The sequence below is a fragment of the Lepidochelys kempii genome, chromosome 2 (genome assembly GCF_965140285.1).
Source record: "Lepidochelys kempii isolate rLepKem1 chromosome 2, rLepKem1.hap1, whole genome shotgun sequence".
Lineage (NCBI taxonomy): Eukaryota > Metazoa > Chordata > Testudines > Cheloniidae > Lepidochelys > Lepidochelys kempii.
In genome coordinates, this window is record NC_136381.1 from 83445048 (window position 1) to 83464035 (window position 18988).

An 18988-nucleotide genomic window follows, 5' to 3' on the forward strand; every position below is an offset into this window, starting at 1 on the left:
TTCCTAAATATAAATAAATTTTAAGAAGTCACATGGGATTTTTTACTGGAATAGAGTTAATACCTCAAATATATGCCTAATCCAAAGAGCACTGGAAAAGAACAGGACACTGCTTCACTGCTGATTTAGCAGTTCAACCAACTTCCCTCAGCAGGGAGAATACCACCCACTGGAGTATTAGCAACACTTTTTTTCCCCCCCTAACTTGACTTCAGTCAACATTGACAGTCAAGTTTTCAAGAAGGGAAGCCAGAGGCCTGCATACAATTCCACCCCAACATTTGCATGTCCAACCAAATTAATTAGGAATCATGTCATTTTACACATATTTAACCTGAGTTACATGTAAGCAAGTACAAAGATAGTGCACATTACACACAGACCTTCGACACGCTTGTCAGCAAAACATGGTCTAAAAACAGCAAGCTGTTAAACTATTACCATGTGTGTGTCTCAGAAAACTCCACTGAACCTTGGCTCTCCCCTCTTACATTTTCATAATTTAAGGATGATGCCTGGGTTGCTATTTCTGGATCACTGTTACTAATCCTTCTCGGGAACTCTAGAAAACTACATATTATAGAAAGGTTTTATTTGTTTACTAAACATAAAGCTGGCCTATCAAAATGTTAGATCTGTTACCTGGCAACAATAATCACAAATTGTTTTAATAAAAAAGTTGCAATCTGAAATAAATTAACTACTGTTTTCAGTGTCATTAGTTAGGCTTTCTGCAAGGTCACTTAATCCAGCTTTGTTCACTGCAGTAATCAGATTCTCAGGTGTTGCATGTATCCCCTCTTGATCCTGCCAGGCAACCAGCAGCTGCTTCGCTCTCATCTTCACATCCTCACTATCTGACTCAATCTGTCTTATATCAGAGTCCTTCATTTCCAAGTAGGGGGCCAGAGTCTTCCACTGTTCTCCAAGCTTGTTAGCAAACGATTCAATTTGTTCCCCTGTCACGGGTTTGTCTCGTCGTACATCTGGACCTGAACACACACACAGAAAGAGTAAGGTTATACCCTCAGGATGATGCAGCACTCCACAATCCTTGTGATCTGCTAAGTTTTAAACCTATTACAGTAGAACCTCAGAGTTATGGATTTCAGCCACATGGGGGGCTAGGGGGTTCAGGCTCGGGGCAGTGTGTGCGCGTGTGGGGGAGAGAGTGGGGGGCGCAGGGCTTCTGACCCTCGGAGTGCCAGGGCTCTGGCAGGGGGCTCAGGCTTCTACTCCAGGGGATGACTGGGGCTCAGTGCTTTAGATTTGGCGGGAGGGAGTGCTCAGACTTCCGGTTTCAGCCTTGTGGGGGGTGCTGGGGCTGCTTTTGGCTTCAGCAGGTGGTGACCTCAGCTACAGAGGGAGCACTGAAACCAGTATTCCCCTCATAGCTAAAGCCCCAAGCCTTGGCACTGGGAACAGAGCTGTGGGGCTGAAGCCTCAAGCCCCAGCACCACACCACCTCCCCCCCACCCTTCTTGGTCTAAAGCCCTGAGTCCCAGTGCTCCCAAGGGTCAGAAGCCCCTAGCCCCTGTGGCAAATTGCCAGGACGATTATGATGGGTTCCGCGCTTCCTCTTCTTGTGGCAGGGATGGGTGAGTTTCAGGGTACAGTTTCCTGCCCCTGAACTAGGGTATCTACTGTCCCACTAGTAACCCAGAGAAAGGTAGTGGAGCAGGAGGGACCCGGGCCTGCCCTCTACTCCAGGTCCCAGCCCAGGGGCCCTAGGGATAGTGGTAAACCACTTTAACTAGTGTTTCCTTCCCCTCGGCTACTTCCCTCTCCTGTTCTTCAGCTTGTGGGGCTTCCTGCCCTCTCTCTCTGCATGAGCCGGGTGTCTCTTTACCTAGGTCTTGGTCTTCTAGCCTTCTCCAAACTCTCCTCTACTTCAACTACTCTAAACTGCTGGACCCTAGCCTTTTATCTGCTCTCTTTTCCCACCTAGACTTCTGGGGTTTCCCGGGGGATGAAAATAGCTCTGGGGCAAATTGAGCAAAAATTGGGATGAGGCTATCTGTAGGTGCCTCTGTCTCAGCCCCAGGGTTGCTACCCTCCCCTGGCTCTACTGGGGGGAGTAAGTTCTCAAACCCGGGGAAGTCCCTACCAATTAGGACCGGGTAGGGGAGCCTAGGGACCATTCCTGCAGTTACCCTGGTAGTGTTTCCCTAGATCTCAATCCGTACTGGGATTGTGTGGTAGAAATTTATGGTGCCATGAACACACGTTATCCCTATGGTTTTGGCCCAGGTTAGTTGGTCTTGCCCCACCAGCTTCCGAGACCAGTGTGACAGCACTCCCGGAATCTACTAATGCTAAGGTCGCAATACCATTCATCTTTACTGACCTTGTATACCCAAGTGAGGTCATTGCAACCCCTACCAGGCCGATTAGGCCACATTGTTCCCCAGGATCCCCCAGATTGCACTACATAGGCTCTTCCCTGTTGGGGCATTGGGCTGCTATATGCCCTAATTCCCCACACTCGTAACACCATCCCCTTATCCTGGTTGCCGCCCACTGCCTGGGGCTATTTGGTCCGCCCCCCCCCAGCCTTCCTGCCCTCTCTCTGCACAAGCCAGGTGTCTCTTTACCTAGGGTCTTGGTCTTCTAGCCAGCCATGGCACTTCTCCAAATTCTCCTCTACTTCAACTCCTCCAAACTGCACTCCTGCTCCAACTCCAAACCACTCTGCTCCCTGCTCCAACTCCTTCCCCTGGCTGATTGAAGTAGGTGGTTTTTATCAGATGACTAGCTTCAGATGCTCTAATTGGCTTCAGGTGCTTTTAATTAATCTACAGAAACCTTTCTTCCCTCTACAGGGAATAAGGCTTCTCCTCATCCTGGGACTTACATATCTCTCCTATATCACTACCCTGCTGCCTTCTGGCCATGCTGTCTCACACCCCCAACCCCCTGTGGCTAAAGCCATGAGGCAGGACAGAATTTGCCCCCCCCCTTCTTTTCTCAAAAAAAAAGAAGTCTGTACTGCTGCCTGATTGGTGTCCGGTTGACTGGTAAGTCCGTAACTCTGGTGTTCGTACCTTTGAGGTTTTACTGTATTTATAAACAGACTCTGGCTGTTTTACACATTTCAGCTAAGCATCTTATTTTGTATTTATGCTCTGAAACAGTCCTTTAAACTCTACTCAAAAAAACTGTCAGCCATCAATTTTACATAATCCGATCAATGCCTGAGTCTAAGATAAACTCCCCCCATAGGTGTATTATTGAAAGACTGTCCATTATGAGGCTTTCTAAACCACTAATCCAATCTGGTACAGCTACTATATTCTTAGATTCAGCAGAAGCAATTGTTTCCACTGCTGAGTGTAAGAAGTCTATTCTTGCAAGCCACTGCAATTTTCAATACCTAGGTCGATAGGTGTCTTAAAATCTAAAACCATAACTGGAATTTCACTACATCTGGAAAGGTTTAGGTTAGTTAAATCAAGCAGAGCTAGCCCAGTTTAACTTGTCTGAATTTGTGAAAAACAAAATTTGCTTCCCAGCAGGAATGAAAACTCTGGTTTTCCTGCTTACAGTGCAGCCTGCCCTGGATTATACAGCAGTTAGTTTTTAATTGTGTAAATTATCTTTTTTTCTTACTTAAACATTTGGCAACAAGATAAAAACACTTCGACCTTTGTGTCTTGCTGGGAAGACAAATGCTGTGTGCTTATGCAAGTGAGTTTACAAACTGGTAGTATATCACAGCTTGTCATCTATGTGCTCTGCTGACCATGTTTATAACGTTTCCAAAAAACATAGCAATGGATGAAGTTACCTATACAAGGAGTTGGATACTGTTCTGCATCAACGTGTCTCTCCTCACACAGCTTCGAGAGCCAATTGGCATGTTCTGAATGTTTTCTAACTTTCTCCACTGCTTATCAGTCACACTCATTTATAGGACATTTCACAAAAAACTAAAACCATTACATCAAGAGTTAGGAATTGAAGTCCATGAACAGCTTGGGACAAAAGCAAACAGAACACTTCCATTATTGCTCAGAGGCAGAGCATGCATATACTGCATCAGAGCACAGCCATCTCATCTTTACTTTAAGATGAGATTTAAAAGGAGAAGGAAAGTCAACAAAATGGAACTGTGAAGGCTGTTCCAGGTATTGTTAAACTGAAGAGGAGGAGAAAGCTCTTGCACCCAGAGTAACAAGATTGTTCTCTCTCTTCCCTTCTACAAGTGCTAGATGAAAAAAGGTAGTGGACTAGATACACACACAGAAAACCATGAAAGGTTTTAAAAACCAAGGAAAGATTGTTTTTAATTCGATCCTGAAGTGAATGGGCAGCCAGCAGGGGTGTCTGGGGATGGGAATGAAATCACATGCAACTCCCAGCAGCACACTCCACATGCTGGATACTAGAGAGCTCAGATAGTGAAATACCACACAGGGAAAAGCTGGAATGAGAGGACTGCAAGGATAAGGATGGAGATAGGCAGATTCACTCACATGGGGGAGGAGAGATCAGAGTAAGAATGCACCAGGATTATGGGCAAGAGGCAAATGAGAAAAGTCTGATTCATGGAAAGGAAAGGAATGGAATGTTATCAGGAAGAATGCTCCTTCGCTGTCACAGAGAAACTTCTGCATTTGAGAAAGATGAAGAAAGATCTCAGCGATCTTGGAGACAGGTTATATACTATTATTATTGGAAGCACTGCATAGGGTATTTAAGGGTCTATAAGTAAACACTATCCCAAGGCAATTTAACTTGTAGTTACAATAGAGGCCGAGAATTCAGAGAAAGCATTTCACATAGCTGTGCCATACTTTTGGCTTTCAATATCTAGTTACATAGTAAACACACACTCCTCAAGAGGAACATTGGGAGAGATTACTAATTATGTGTTCACAGTCCAAGTTGCACCCAACTCTGAGGAACGGAACACCTTTCAGTGATGCATGGGTTGAAGATATCCAAGAAACTGCTAGCTTTGTGGGACCGGATATGGTGCTGCTTGTTACTTTCAATATGAGCACTGGTGCCAAAATGTTGACAGAGCAGAAGCAGAAGGTGAAACAGGACAGATGACCTTGGGGAGAAAGTATGATAAAAAACCATCTTCTAAATATGGATATGAAGAGTGAAACTGAAAAAAACAGAAACATGTAAATCTTACTTTCATTGTTTTCCTTTAATAAAGCATCATTATCTTCCTCATCTTCATCCTCTCCTGTTTTTATTTCTTCAGAAGGAGGCTATAATGAGAGAATTGAATATCACTTGATGGCTTTTGTGTTTAAAAACAAAGGTTATAGCTGTGTGATGGTCCCTCACATCCCTGCTAAAATAGACAATTTGACAAGACATTTGTGTACCAAAAAACCCCACATTATCCTTCTGTAACCAAAACCCTAACAACAACAACAAAATACTACTGACCTGGGCACAGGAGACTCTCCTGCTTTTTTCAAGAAAACAAAAGCTTACATGGAACTTGCTCACTTTAGGGAAAACTAATCATTCCACTATGATCTGTGATACTACAGGATATTCAGTGCTTATTTTTTTTTCCAAACCCTGTTCCCCACTCCCCCACCCATTTTCCCGTTCATTAGCTGATGGTGGCATTCAACAGAAAAAATATTGAGCTTATGGCCTTCTTTGCTCCTTTATGATGGATAAAAAGCTTAAGAGGATTAAAAAAAGGTTCCTGTTTGTTCAGCATTTGAAATTCAGGTCTTCTCTACTACGTTTTTTTGCTGTAGGACCCGACAGATGACTAGACAACTAGTTGGATGACAGAGTAATTATGCCAAGTGAAACATGATTGAAAAGAATGTTTTACTGAGCATTAAAAAAACTGTAACAACTAGTTAAATCAAATGACTGAACATGCTGAAAAAAGCTTTTTATTAAGAATTGAGTTCCCTCTCTCCCCACATCTTCAGGTTAGGGATAAGAAAGCTCGCAAACACAAATATGGATCCTCCAAGACTGATGACGAACACCACAATCAAAAGAGACAGACAATCCTGATATTTCTAAGGGGTAAAAAACAGATTTAAAAACAAAAAATCCCACCCAACCTTTCAGGCCTTCTTCATATAAAAAGCACAAAACCCCAACATTTCTCTTGTTCCTTTTAAGGTCACCTTTAACAACACACTTAAGACAAAGTGACCCTAAAACACATGAAAGCTGAATGTTTCTGCAGATATTTTAGGAGTGTCACAATTAGTTGTTCTAACAAGCCAAAATTTTAAGCACATGATAGCAAATCAATTCTGTTCCGAAGTCTAGCATCAGCAGGGTCTTAATGGATAACACCAGTTTTATTTGCAGTTTTTATTTTAGCACACAACCATACGCATGAATATAAATTCTTTTGACATAAACCAAACATATATATGATCATAGTCTCTTATTCTGCAGAATGGTAAATTATCAGGAGGTCAGTTAGCATAATTTGATTTAAATACCAGGAAATATTACTTACAGGCAACTCCTTAGCTAATTTGATTACCATGTTTTCTAAGTATTCTGGTAAACTCTTAAATTGTTGATTGGTTGGCTGGAAGAAGTGGGGACTTCTGCGTGCTAGTAATCTTAATGCTCTCCATCCATAATTAGAGTTGTTCACAGCCCTATAAAGACAAGTAGTGTTAGTTACATGTTCATTTATACATAGGGTTTGGAAGGCAAAAGAAAGAAAAATACCACTAGAGAAATTATTAGTGTTTGATTTAAGGAGATTTACTTTGTATCTTTTGATATGCGATGTTGACAATGTGTTTTAATGGTTACAAAGCTTTTAATGTTTTGAATCTCAACATCTATTGTCATTGTATAATTATCTAATCCCCCAAATGCCTGACCTCCTCAATTTCCCACAATTGTGAAAGCTTAAATAATTTTTTTTAAAAAAAATGCTTAAAACCCATAATTTTGCACAAGTTTGAAAATTAAAATTGACAAAATTTTTAAAAATGCTTTAAAAACAAACTGATATGTCGAAACCATAAAAAAAATTCTATCAAGCCTATCTGTTCAAGACAGAAAAAAAGTCACTCATTTTGCAACTAATGTCATGCTGTCCAAGCTTTCTAGCCTTCTGGACAGAAGTTCAGACTTGTGGAGACAACAATAATCCAGAGAACAGATACTGTACTTCAATGACCCAAGCAAACGTTAAAAAGAGGGACACGAATTAAGTGGAATAAAATGAAATCTACTCACTTATACTCATTTTCAACCATGTTTTCAGGATCTGCCTGCTCAATAGCCTCTTCAAAGAACTCCTCCAGTGTCGGCATATATTCCCTATGACATAAATCAGAGTTTGATAGGTTTCAGAGTAACAGCCGTGTTAGTCTGTATTCACAAAAAGAAAAGGAGTACTTGTGGCACCTTAGAGACTAACCAATTTATTTGAGCATGAGCTTTCGTGAGCTACAGCTCACTTCATCGGATGCATACCGTGGAAACTGCAGCAGACTTTATATACACACAGAGAATATGAAACAATACCTCCTCCCACCCCACTGTCCTGCTGGTAATAGCTGATCTAAAGTGATCATCAGGTTGGGCCATTTCTAGCACAAATCCAGGTTCTCTCACCCTCCACCCCCCCACACACAAATTCACTCTCCTGCTGGTGATAGCCCATCCAAAGTGACAACTCTTTACACAATGTGCATGATAATCAAGTTGGGCCATTTCTTGCACAAATCCAGGTTCTCTCACCCCCTCACCCCCCTCCCAAAAACCACACACACAAACTCACTCTCCTGCTGGTAATAGCTCATCCAAACTGACCACTCTCCAAGTTTAAATCCAAGTTAAACCAGAACATCTGGGGGGGGGGGTAGGAAAAAACAAGGGGAAATAGGCTACCTTGCATAATGACTTAGCCGCTCCCAGTCTCTATTTAAGCCTAAATTAATAGTATCCAATTTGCAAATGAATTCCAATTCAGCAGTTTCTTGCTGGAGTCTGGATTTGAAGTTTTTTTGTTTTAAGATAGCGACCTTCATGTCTGTGATTGCGTGACCAGAGAGATTGAAGTGTTCTCCGACTGGTTTATGAATGTTATAATTCTTGACAACTGATTTGTGTCCATTTATTCTTTTACGTAGAGACTGTCCAGTTTGACCAATGTAAATGGCAGAGGGGCATTGCTGGCACATGATGGCATATATCACATTGGTGGATGTGCAGGTGAACGAGCCTCTGATAGTGTGGCTGATGTTATTAGGCCCTGTGATGGTGTCCCCTGAATAGATATGTTTGATACTCTTCACATTTTCATTCTGACTAATCTCTATTTATCCCTCCAATTAATTCATGCACACTTCAGTCTTCCTTATGAGGCAGCGATAGATATCCTGATTTGGACACTGCACTGAAGTGACAGATCTCAAGTTTACCTATGCATTGCTAATGTTGCTAAGACATGAACTACTGCTCCATCACTTAAATGCAACAGAGGTGTAACATGATCTATTATCAGTTCAGCACCATAGAAGACTATACAGACAGAATCCCTGCTCTGAAGAGCTTACAGTCTAAGGCACCGATTCAGCAAAGCACTGACTTCAAATAGGACTTGAGCACATGCTTAAATGCATTACTGTACAGGGATGCAATTACTCGTGTGGTTAAGTGTGCTGCTCAACCAAACTCGAAATTAACGTATAACATAAGGAGATATAGAACGTATTGGGTGGGAGGGTGAGAGTTACAGTAATACAGTGAGACAGTAATACAATTACATGGTCGCTTTGATTACTAATATGCACGAGTTTTGAGGATTTTGTAAAAATATTATTTAAGTTACCAGGATTACGAGGGTATGATTAGAATGCACAGATTTCATGGCAGAAGTGTGTTTTAAAAAGAGAGGCTTGAAGAAGAGAGAGAGTGGAAGCATGGCTGACCATATCAGGAAGGACCAGGCAGATGTAGGAGTCAACAAAGGTTGTTAGTTTTGTGCAACCTAGGTGAAACAGAGCAGGGAAAAGCACAGGTCCTTACCACCTCATCTGCCAATTCAGAACAAAGTGTTAGATATGGGCTGCATATATCCCTTCCATTCAGTTCATTTCTGGCCACTGATTTTAGAGGAAAAAATTGTAGATGTTTTTATACTATACTTAATTCGTTATTCCCATGCTGATGGATCCCACTCCTGGTTGAACATTTCAATAAGCATGGCTTTGCTTGTTTTTCTCCACTTGCAATGTGGCACATGAGATAATTACTGTATGTTTAAATTAAAAAGAAATCAACATACTCCTGAACATTTAGGGGATCACAAAATTACTTAGCTTTATTTAAGAGTCAATACTTGTAGTTATCATTCACCCTTTTGTTCGCTGCACTGTTATATGTTCTTGCAATAGTCAGCAGCTGCTTCTACTGGATATTCAAATCTGCACTTAATACTCCTGACAGAATATGGGCCACATTATTCTGTGCCCACCGTGCAGAAAAACGCCCCCCCCCCCCCCCCCAAAAAAATCTGCTGGGGGACACAAGCCTCTTCCCCAGCAGCACATCTGTTACAGCATGCTTGGAGCAGCCTCAGAGATGGGGGCTGGGCATGCATGCCTCACTGTCAGGAAAGTGGGGCTGGATGTACATGCATGCCAACGAGACAGACAGACAGACACAGACTCTGTCCCTCTTTCTTGGGAATGCAGCTCCCTGGCATGGAAGGGTAGGGTTTATCATCATGCGCGAGGCAGGCTCGAGGCAGAAATGTAGCAGCTTAACCGTGTAATAACACTGTTAATGTTCCTATTGTTAGTTAACTGTTCCCATTCTCAGTCAGTTCCCCCAGGAGCACAAAATCTGTGCAAGTTGTAAGGCCCCTACATTGTTAGAGTGATGTAAACGAGCCTTATTATGAAATGACAGTAAGGGAATCCTCAGATAAAAAAACCTATATGCTTTCTCACTTTTATCACAATGGGGTTAGATTACATCTCAGGATTTAATTTTACTTACCCATTTAAAATATTAAAAAAAAAAAAAGAGACTGAGGGCAAATAAAACATTTACCAAGCAGTCATTAAAATGTCAGGACAATCAGAAACAAAAAATCAATCAATCACTTCCCAAAGTACTCAGCCAGGTCCAGGACAATGATTTGCAAAACTGTATGACTTTCATTTGTGGAAATCTGTGCAATTTAAGATGACATTCTACTTTTAGGGGGTTTTTTTTGTGCTGTTTGGTGTCCTGTAATTTAAATGAAAATCCAGGATTATAACTGGAATTCAGGGTATTAGTTACCAAGTGTTTATAACTTAGCTTTCATGTGTTTAGGAAATGCTGAATAGTTATTGTGACTTTTTTCTTGTATTGTAGTTTAAATAAATTACCAAAATAATTGAAACCGGTGTGATTATATTGCGTTATTTTGACAAAATATGCAGAAATTCGCAGGATTATGAATTTTTTGGCACAGAAATTTTAAGTTGTTGGCGCAGAATCCCACCAGATTCTTAAGTACCTGATGCATCTAAGAATATGCAGAACCATCAAGATAGTTTAGTTCCTGTTTCAGAGACTGTCAGGGTTCCCTCCCCACTCTGAACTCTAGGGTACAGATGTAGGGACCCGCATGAAAGACCCCCTAAACTTATTTCTACCAGCTTAGGTTAAAACTTCCACAAGGCACAAATTCTTTGCCCTTGGAGGGTACGCTGCCACCACCAAGTGATTTAACAAAGAATCAGGGAAAGGACCACTTGGCATTCCTATTCCCCCAAAATATCTCCCCAAGCCCTTAATCCCACTTTCCTGGGGAGGTGTGAGAATAATATCCTAACCAATTGGTTAAAAAATGATCACAGACCCAAACCCTTGGGTCTTGGGACAATAGAGAAATCAGTCAGGTTCTTAAAAGAAGGATTTTATTTAAAAAAAAAAAAAAAGTAGAAAGGTAAATCTCACCTCTGTAAAATCAGGATGGAAAATAACTTTACAGAGTGACAAAAGATTCAAAAACACAGCAGAACTTCCTCTAGGTTTAGTTTCAAAGTTACTAAAAACAGGAATAAACCTCCCTCCAGCAAAGGAAAAATTAACAAGCAAAACAAAAGATAATCTAACACGCCTTGCCTGGCTTTTACTTACAATTTTTGTAATATGAGAGACTTTTAGGGTGGTTTATAGGAGAAAGTTTTCTGACCTGATGCTTCTCTGCTTCCCAAAAGAACACAAGCAACAAAGCCTCTCCCTTCCCCTCCCCCCCCCCAAGATTTGAAAGGATCTTCTTTCCCCATTGGTCCTTTTGGTCAGGCACCAACCAGGTTATTTGAGCTTCTGAACCCCTTACAGATAAGGAGGGATTCTAGGCTACCCTTAGCTGTATGGTTATGGTTACAGCTATAGGGTACTGTGATAAGTGCATTATCTTGCATCACAAATACAGCAGAAGACAGATTCATCAGGCATCAAGTCCTCATCTACATGTGCCTTATCTAAGGTCCATTCAAGAGAAATATCACCTTTGCCTGAAAAGGTGGCTATCATGGAGCAACAAGGAAGCAGGGAGGACACGCTGTAGTATAGGATCATGAAGACATCTAGATAAACTGACTGGTTTTGTTTTGAAAAGTGGGTTTTGTCCCAACTGAGACTGGGCCCTATTGTGCCAGGCACTGTACAGAGTCAAAGTTAGTCTCCACCCCACAGAGTTTACCAATATCTAGAGACAATACTGGTGAGAGAAAGGAGATATTATCCCATTGTACAGATGGGCATCTGAGGCACAGAGATGAAGTGACAGTCCAGTGCCTTAACCATTCAATCATCCTTCTTCTCAACCACTCCCCCATCATGATAAAATAAATGCTAAATGGCTTATCATTCCTCCATTGTTTCAGGTTTTTGGGTTGGGGCGGGGGGGAAGAGAAGGTCTCAACTCCATGTACTGATGCATGTGGAGTAAGAGGTTGGGTTTTTTAAGCACCCCTCTATCTGCAGCACTTTTCTGGTACACAGAGGGCTAACCTACTTCAGCCTCCCCAGCCAAGCAAGCATGGCAGAGATTCCGAGACTCCGTCTAGCACATATTAGAAGCCTCAGAGCTAAAGAAAGCACCTCTTGTGCAGAGCTCCTACAATCTGTGAAAGCAGAGACTCCGCAAAGTTCCAGTGGAGCAGCACAAGCATCTTTCCTTGTGTTTCTTTTGGCCTCCTCAGCTACTGCCTACCACTCAGCTGCCCCATCCAATCTCCATGCTCCCTGGCCAACCACTGATGCTGCACAAAAATGGATTAATGTAGCAATGTTAGCAAAGACAATTATGTGGTCAAGTGTAGAGCCTTATAATTGCACAGTACATGGGGCCTTGACAGGGGCACAATTGTAAGTAGTAACTGAAGAGTGCATTTTACGGTCATTGCCTTAGCACAGCGGGTGTGTTAAATGACAGAAATCACTGGCAACAGATCTATTCCTAGCACCAGAAATAGTCAGCTTCACCTCAAGTAATGCTACATACATACATGTTAACACATACCCACCATCTCATTTTATTTCCCTCAAGCATTACACTTTTAATACAGCTTAAACATTTCAAACCAGATTCTGCAACCCTCGCCTGCTATGAGTGGCGATCACTGTTCCCAGAATTATTAAGAGCAATGGGACTACTTGCATGAGCATGCACTATTCAGTGAGAGTGAGGGCTGCAGACTGTGGCCTTTAGTTAGAATTTTACTTTAAAAAAAAAAAAAGGTGAACAGAATTGTTGACCGTATAAATAATTTTATTAAACTGTTAGTTTCTTCGATTATTTTAAATCTTGTATAGTCACAGTGCAGGAAGTTAGCTTGTAGGTAATGAAGTACTTTTCCTGCTTACCTAGTCTCAGATTTACAAGCTTCCATGTTGTCCGGACATAAATTCCAAAGCCGAGTTAGCTCCTCACTGCAAACAGGAATACAAAATTGTGTGTTAAAACTGCACATCAATCATTCACTAAAAGAAAAGGTGCAAGAAAATTCCTACCATATTGCTCATCTAAAAGACCCTTATAACAAATCATGTCAGTTATGAGATGTGCATAGAATTGATATGTTCTGGGTTTATAATGTCAATGACTGATTGATTTTGTGGTCTGTGCTGGCCATTAGGCTAGTTACATTCTTAACATATGTGCAACATGCTGCCCTGGGGATTTGGGATCAGAAAGAATAAAAAGAATTTTACTTCCCAAGTTAGAAAAGCTTGACCCTGTCATGTTTGTGATAGAGCAAAGTACCACTTTCTAGCTCAGAGGGGACTTTCTGACAAATCAAATCAACAGGAGGGGTTTGGAGTTCAACAGAAGGTTGAACCTTGCCTCTCCCAGCTTGGAGGTTAGGTGAACAGCTACAATGGAAAGGAGAAGAAAAGAATTTCTCACTCCTCCACCCAAGAACAGTTAAATGTAATCAGTACATCACATAATAAAGTAAAGGCAGCAAGCAGAACATGACATCATCATGTTTAGGGATGCACTGACAAAGAGCCAGTGTCCCCAAAATGTTTATAATTTAGTCACATTAAAAACAGACATAACACACTGGTACATGACAGATACACAAGGGGCAGGAAGGATTCTTGGAGTGCTGCAAAGATCAGCGTGCATATGCTTTTGTAGAAAATGTATCTTAAGGGAAGATTTAAGGCAGAAGAGGGAAAGGTGATTCAACAAGTGGCCTAGAAAAATGGTCAAAGATGAGAGAGAGATACAAGTGGTGAACACGATCAGCTTCAGAAGGAGGTGATTAAAAGAAGGCATGAAATAAGGAATTAGAAGACACTGCTATACTCTGAAGAGATATTTCAGTAGTTTAGCTCATTCTCAAAATTTCATACTTTTACCACCAAGTCATCAATACAAACAACGAACTGGGGCAAAGAAAAATTAACGTACTTCCCCATGAGAATTTTTTTGTTTGGTCCTTTCCCTAGGAAATCCTCTGGAGCTGGCCTCTTTCTCACAAGTCTTGTTGGCTTGGAATCTGATGGTCTAAGTAAAACACACTTTTTTCAATGTCAAAATAGTATTTGGAGATCCAAAATGAAGACAATAGCTTCTAGCTGACTTTCAACACAAACTTTCCACAGGAAAGATTAGCTATTAGGATTTTTGGGGACCTATACCATATTACACCTCAGATTCATGAGATAACTGACGACATCTCAGAATTTGTCAATAGAAATAATTCCCATCTATTCCAGCAGTCCATATTATGTGTGATCTACCCTACTGTGTGTGTCATCTGCATGCAACCTCCAGGGGATGCAGATTCCCTCTCCACAATGCCCCTGAAGCCACGGAAGAAATTCCTCCCTTCCCTCACCTCTTCTGCTATCTCTGCAAATGGGTGGAATCAAAGAGAAGGCTCCACCAAATTCCCCCCTCAGCATATCAGGTGGTGACCCCGCTGTTTTTCACCACTGAAGATACCAGTCAGCCATGGGGGAAGGAGGGCTCCAGGATGAAAGCATAAGATGGTGGCCCACAGCCCCAAAGCCTAAGAGAGTACATTTTTTAGCCTGACATTTTATCACTTTTTAACATGGCCTATATCTAATGGTACGAGGACCTTTTACCGGCTGTATGCAACGAACTACGTTTTCTTTCAGGTCACTCACTGATCATCACTGAGCAGCTGCCAGAGGGAATTTGTCCATTCAAGCATGATTACATAAAATGCTCAGCCTCACTCCAACAAAGATGTACAGGTTTTATGTTCACTACAGCCAAACTGCCAGAGATCTTATTACTGGGAATCCACACCACAAGACGTGGTCATATGGGAAAGTATTTCAGCTTGAGCTATCTTACTTTTTCATTCTGAGCTCTGCTAAGTGCAGGAGGTGGGGAAGCACATGACACTCCATCAGTCTCCCACTCTCCAATCACAGAGTCCTTGGTAGCATCCAGAGGAAAAACACGCTGCCATGGAGGCAGCTGAGCCTCCTCCTCCTGCACAGGAGAGGAAAATCCACATGTGCAGAGCCCCCAATGTACTTGGGAGTACAGGGGCACGATGGGTTCCTAAGAGTTTTACACCAGAGACCTAACTGCCATCAACACACACGTGGTATGTCTATACTCGAACTGCAATCACACTTTCAGTTGAAGTGGGCACTCCCGCGCCAGCTTTAATATAGCTAACACGACTAAACATAGCAGAGAAGACACGAGCTTCAGCATGGGCCGCACAAGCCCGCACAGAACCCTGGGTATGTACTCTTACTGCTAGCCCGTGCCATGGTCTGTTCTGTCCCCATGTTCATGGCTACTTTTAGCTGTGCTAGCTACATTAAAACTAGCATAGGAGTGCCTACTTCAGCTGCAAATCACAACTCCAGATGCAGCATCAACATACTCTCAGGTGTGATACCCAACTATTCTGTTTAGCAAAATTACCTGCTAAGTCACTAAATGCATAAACGTAAGTACACATACTTGAGTGGAACGGTCATTTCAAGCTAATTATAAAAGGGAATTTACTATTTTACTAGTACACTTACCTTTCTTTCACAAAACTTGGGCAGCCTTCATTTTTCCAGGTGTTCCAGTTTTCTTCAGTGTTTAATATATGCTGAAAAATAAGTAAATAGACACCTAACACCATTAAAGGACACAGTCACCTTCCAAAACAGTACCTACATTTTTTAACTCACTACTATTAGAAACACCTGAGAATGCCAAGCAAAAGATCAGAGGGAAAAAAAGTCTTTTTTAGTAGGTTTGCCCACAAAGCGCTGTAAAATGCACTAAGGAATCAGTCACACCATTTCTCTTATACAAAATATAAAAAGGGAGCTTGGTTATACACGTGTATGTTCGTGCGTGCATATTTTCCCCCCACAGCAACAGGAGAGAGAGAGAAGCATTTTAAAGAAATATGAAAATGTGACTGCATAAAAAATATCGATGAGGGAATTGGTGCTGGTTATGGCACCTGAAACTTTTACTTCATACCTTAAAAACTGACTATATAGATATCAGATCAATGGCATTCTTTTAGAGCCTACTTTGATTCTGTTTATCTAAAGTTACAATTTAGTATAGGTCTTTTTTTTTTTTTAAATACTTACCTCTACCATTTTTGAGAATCTTTCCCCATCTGGGGGGTTTTCTGAAAGAAGCTGCAATTGGAAGAAATCATATGATTAGTATTAACCTTTGGCAATATAATTTGTAGCAGAACATTTGAAAGAAGGTAAACAACTAAAAACTGTGGTAAGCACTTCATGGATAAGAAACGCCATTTATCTGCCTTTCTGGCATTTTTCCAAGATTTCTAGTGTTTTTTCACATTTAGGAAGACAACATAGCTAAATTTCCACAGTACAGCTGTGTTCAATTATTAAAAACTGATCATACAAAAACAGCAAATGGAGTAAGGAAGCCAATTCAGAGAGTTCCTTGGAGTTACAAGAAAAGAGTTGGAGCATGCATTGTTTGTTCTCTACTGTACTGACCTGGTAAACCAGTTTTGTAGTATCTTCAATCCAGAGGGACTGTTCATCAGTTAGAACGTAGTTTGAACTGTGGGTGGGGGGAAAAAGCACAGAGTAAAAACAGGCTGGCACATGAGATGCTGTATATTCAAAATTTTCTATATGTGAGGAAGAGGTTTGCAGTTAGCCAGCAGTGTTTGAAAGGAACCAATGAATCTAGGAACAGTAAGCAATGAACTACAGTAGAAAATGCACATTCATCTCAAACAATAACTTCAGCCTATTCTGTAGACTTCATGAAACAAAGGACATTGCTTTCTTTATGCATCTAGAATCTCAACAAGAGTGGCAGGTAAGAGGGGAAGGGAGACGTGAACTATTAACAAGATCTGTGACTTGGTTCATTTACAAAAGATGAGTAATTTTTACAAACTGAAAATGAACTTTAAATTCTATTTTTGAGTTTTCACTGGTGAAAGAAAAAAGTCCATTTGTAAAGAGGATCCCTAGGAATATAAAGCCTGAATCAAACCCTTCAGTAGCAACATAGTATGTAAAAATACATCTTTTTTGTGAGGCACTAGCTATGTTCAAAAGTAAATATAAACATGGTTATGGCTAGTCAACTTATGGAAGAAAGATTTCTGCAAGGAGCCCTCTAGTTAGAGGAAATGTGAAATTTGTTAGCTCTTTTAGAAAATCAGTATTATCTTACAATAGCTATATGAAATTTTATGCTGTCACATTCCTATTTCATTCCAGGTTGGTCTACACTAGCCTAATGAATATTTATGTAGACAGGAGAATAAAGTTAGTATTTGTGCCCAAATTGGATTGTAGGGCAGTTTTGCCCAGTGGGTAGGACACTGGGGTGGGACTTGGGAGACCTGCATTCTATTCCTGCCTATGTCACTACCTGCTGGGAGAGCTTGGGCACATCACTTCCTCCTCTCTGTCAAATGGAGATAATAATACTGACCTCCTTTATAAAGTGCTCAGAGATGTGCTAACTAGAAGCACCATAATAAGAGGTAAGTATGATTAATTGTAATTAAGGATACGATTTGGTCACAAAGGTCATGGAGTCTGTGAATTCCATTTCAGCCCCCTGCAACCAGCGGGGCTCTGACTTCCATGATTTATTGCCCATGTTCTGCCCGTGAATTTTAATAAAAATCCTCATGCCAAAATCTTAACCTTAATTATAATAAACTCAGTAGACAAATCATATGTACACAGCACAAGAAATGAATGATCTAAATGTATTAGTGGGGTAAGTCTGGAAATTGCAAACATTGTTTTAAATTTAGAAAGTTGTACTCTAATACAAAATTAGAGTATTTAGCAACACAAGAAAACTCCGTCATGTCACTTTTTTTTTATAATCCTAAATGACCATAACCACTGCTGCTGGTATTTTGGACACACACACACACATAGCATAGCATACAAAGGGCCAGATCCTTCAACCAGATGTTCCTCACTGTCAGATCTCTCAGACAGCCCAAATCCCATTATCAGATCTCTTCCTAAGTTTTACAGAAGATTTTCCATTAAAAGGACAGCAAATTTGGTGTCTCTTTTAAAAATGCATTAGTCTGCTAGTACTTATAAACCCAAACTCCCGCAAAAAGACAAACATTCTCAACTTACCTTTTAAATTTGACTTGTCCCTTTAGATACTGAAATAGTATTAGATACTGTAGCAAGATGTGACGGCGGAAGTTACTGTCGCTCAGCTGTAAATCCATTAGCTAAAAAAACCCAAAAAAAGCTAGGTTAAAAAACCCCATACCAACTATACATGATTCATCTGATCCAATATATTTTCAGATCATCTTCAAGCTTTCAAATGGAAAGCCTGTATGTATTTGATAGGAGCAATCTCAACTTAGCCTACATAAATCTGAAGTTATTCAAATATAGTGAAATCCGTAGTTGAGATTGTCCATATGTGGCAATTCATCTTAATGATCTTCAAAATGTATTATGTATCATTCTGCCTCACTTTTATTAGAATGCCTTCTCTACTAAGACACCAACTTTGATGTCTTGGGCAATATATTAATGTGATATCTGTTAAGAAAAGATAAAAGCATGAAGAATGGTGTATATGGGCAACTCATGGTTCCTTGAATCCATTACAAAGGTTTTATACTGTTACACAGGCCAGTTTTACAGCATTCTACCCGAGGCATCATCCACTTCAAGCGTGCAAGGATTTGGACACCCACCACAAATGCGCTCACAGATGTAAAACTATTTTTCCCTTTACCAGCATACATTTGCAACCCTGAAAAGCTATTACCCTGCATAATTAAAAGTTTAAAATTAACTAAAAAAGGGCTCTGAACACTTTTCCTATGCAACATTTGTGTTGCAGCACAGATTTTACAAAACACATTTAGTTTTTACTACCAAATTCAATTTCTCCCAGCAAAACTTCCTACTGAGGTGGTCCAGTGCTTGGCTCCCAAGCAGTATTACTGCTACATGACAAGTTAAGTAAAAGAATAAACTTTGACAGTTCCCTTGACTG

General features: G+C 40.9%; 1 protein-coding gene across 4 annotated transcripts in view; it reads right to left on the reverse strand.

Moving 5' to 3' along the window:
• Window positions 1-314: 314 nt before the first annotated feature.
• THOC1 (THO complex subunit 1) overlaps window positions 315-18988 on the reverse strand; it is a 35111-nt gene continuing 16437 nt past the window's right edge. For 3 of the 4 annotated variants that reach the window (XM_073331437.2, XM_073331435.2, XM_073331438.2), the window contains 10 exons: window positions 18103-18203; window positions 16471-16537; window positions 16084-16134; window positions 15514-15584; window positions 13904-13999; window positions 12847-12912; window positions 7207-7290; window positions 6467-6614; window positions 5147-5225; window positions 315-992 (listed from right to left, as the gene is read on the reverse strand). In XM_073331437.2, coding sequence (XP_073187538.1) covers window positions 697-992; window positions 5147-5225; window positions 6467-6614; window positions 7207-7290; window positions 12847-12912; window positions 13904-13999; window positions 15514-15584; window positions 16084-16134; window positions 16471-16537; window positions 18103-18203 — 1059 coding nt within the window. In that variant the 3' untranslated portion in view covers window positions 315-696. The remainder of the gene's footprint in view (window positions 993-5146; window positions 5226-6466; window positions 6615-7206; window positions 7291-12846; window positions 12913-13903; window positions 14000-15513; window positions 15585-16083; window positions 16135-16470; window positions 16538-18102; window positions 18204-18988) is intronic. The other variant, XM_073331436.2, reaches the window with a different exon arrangement.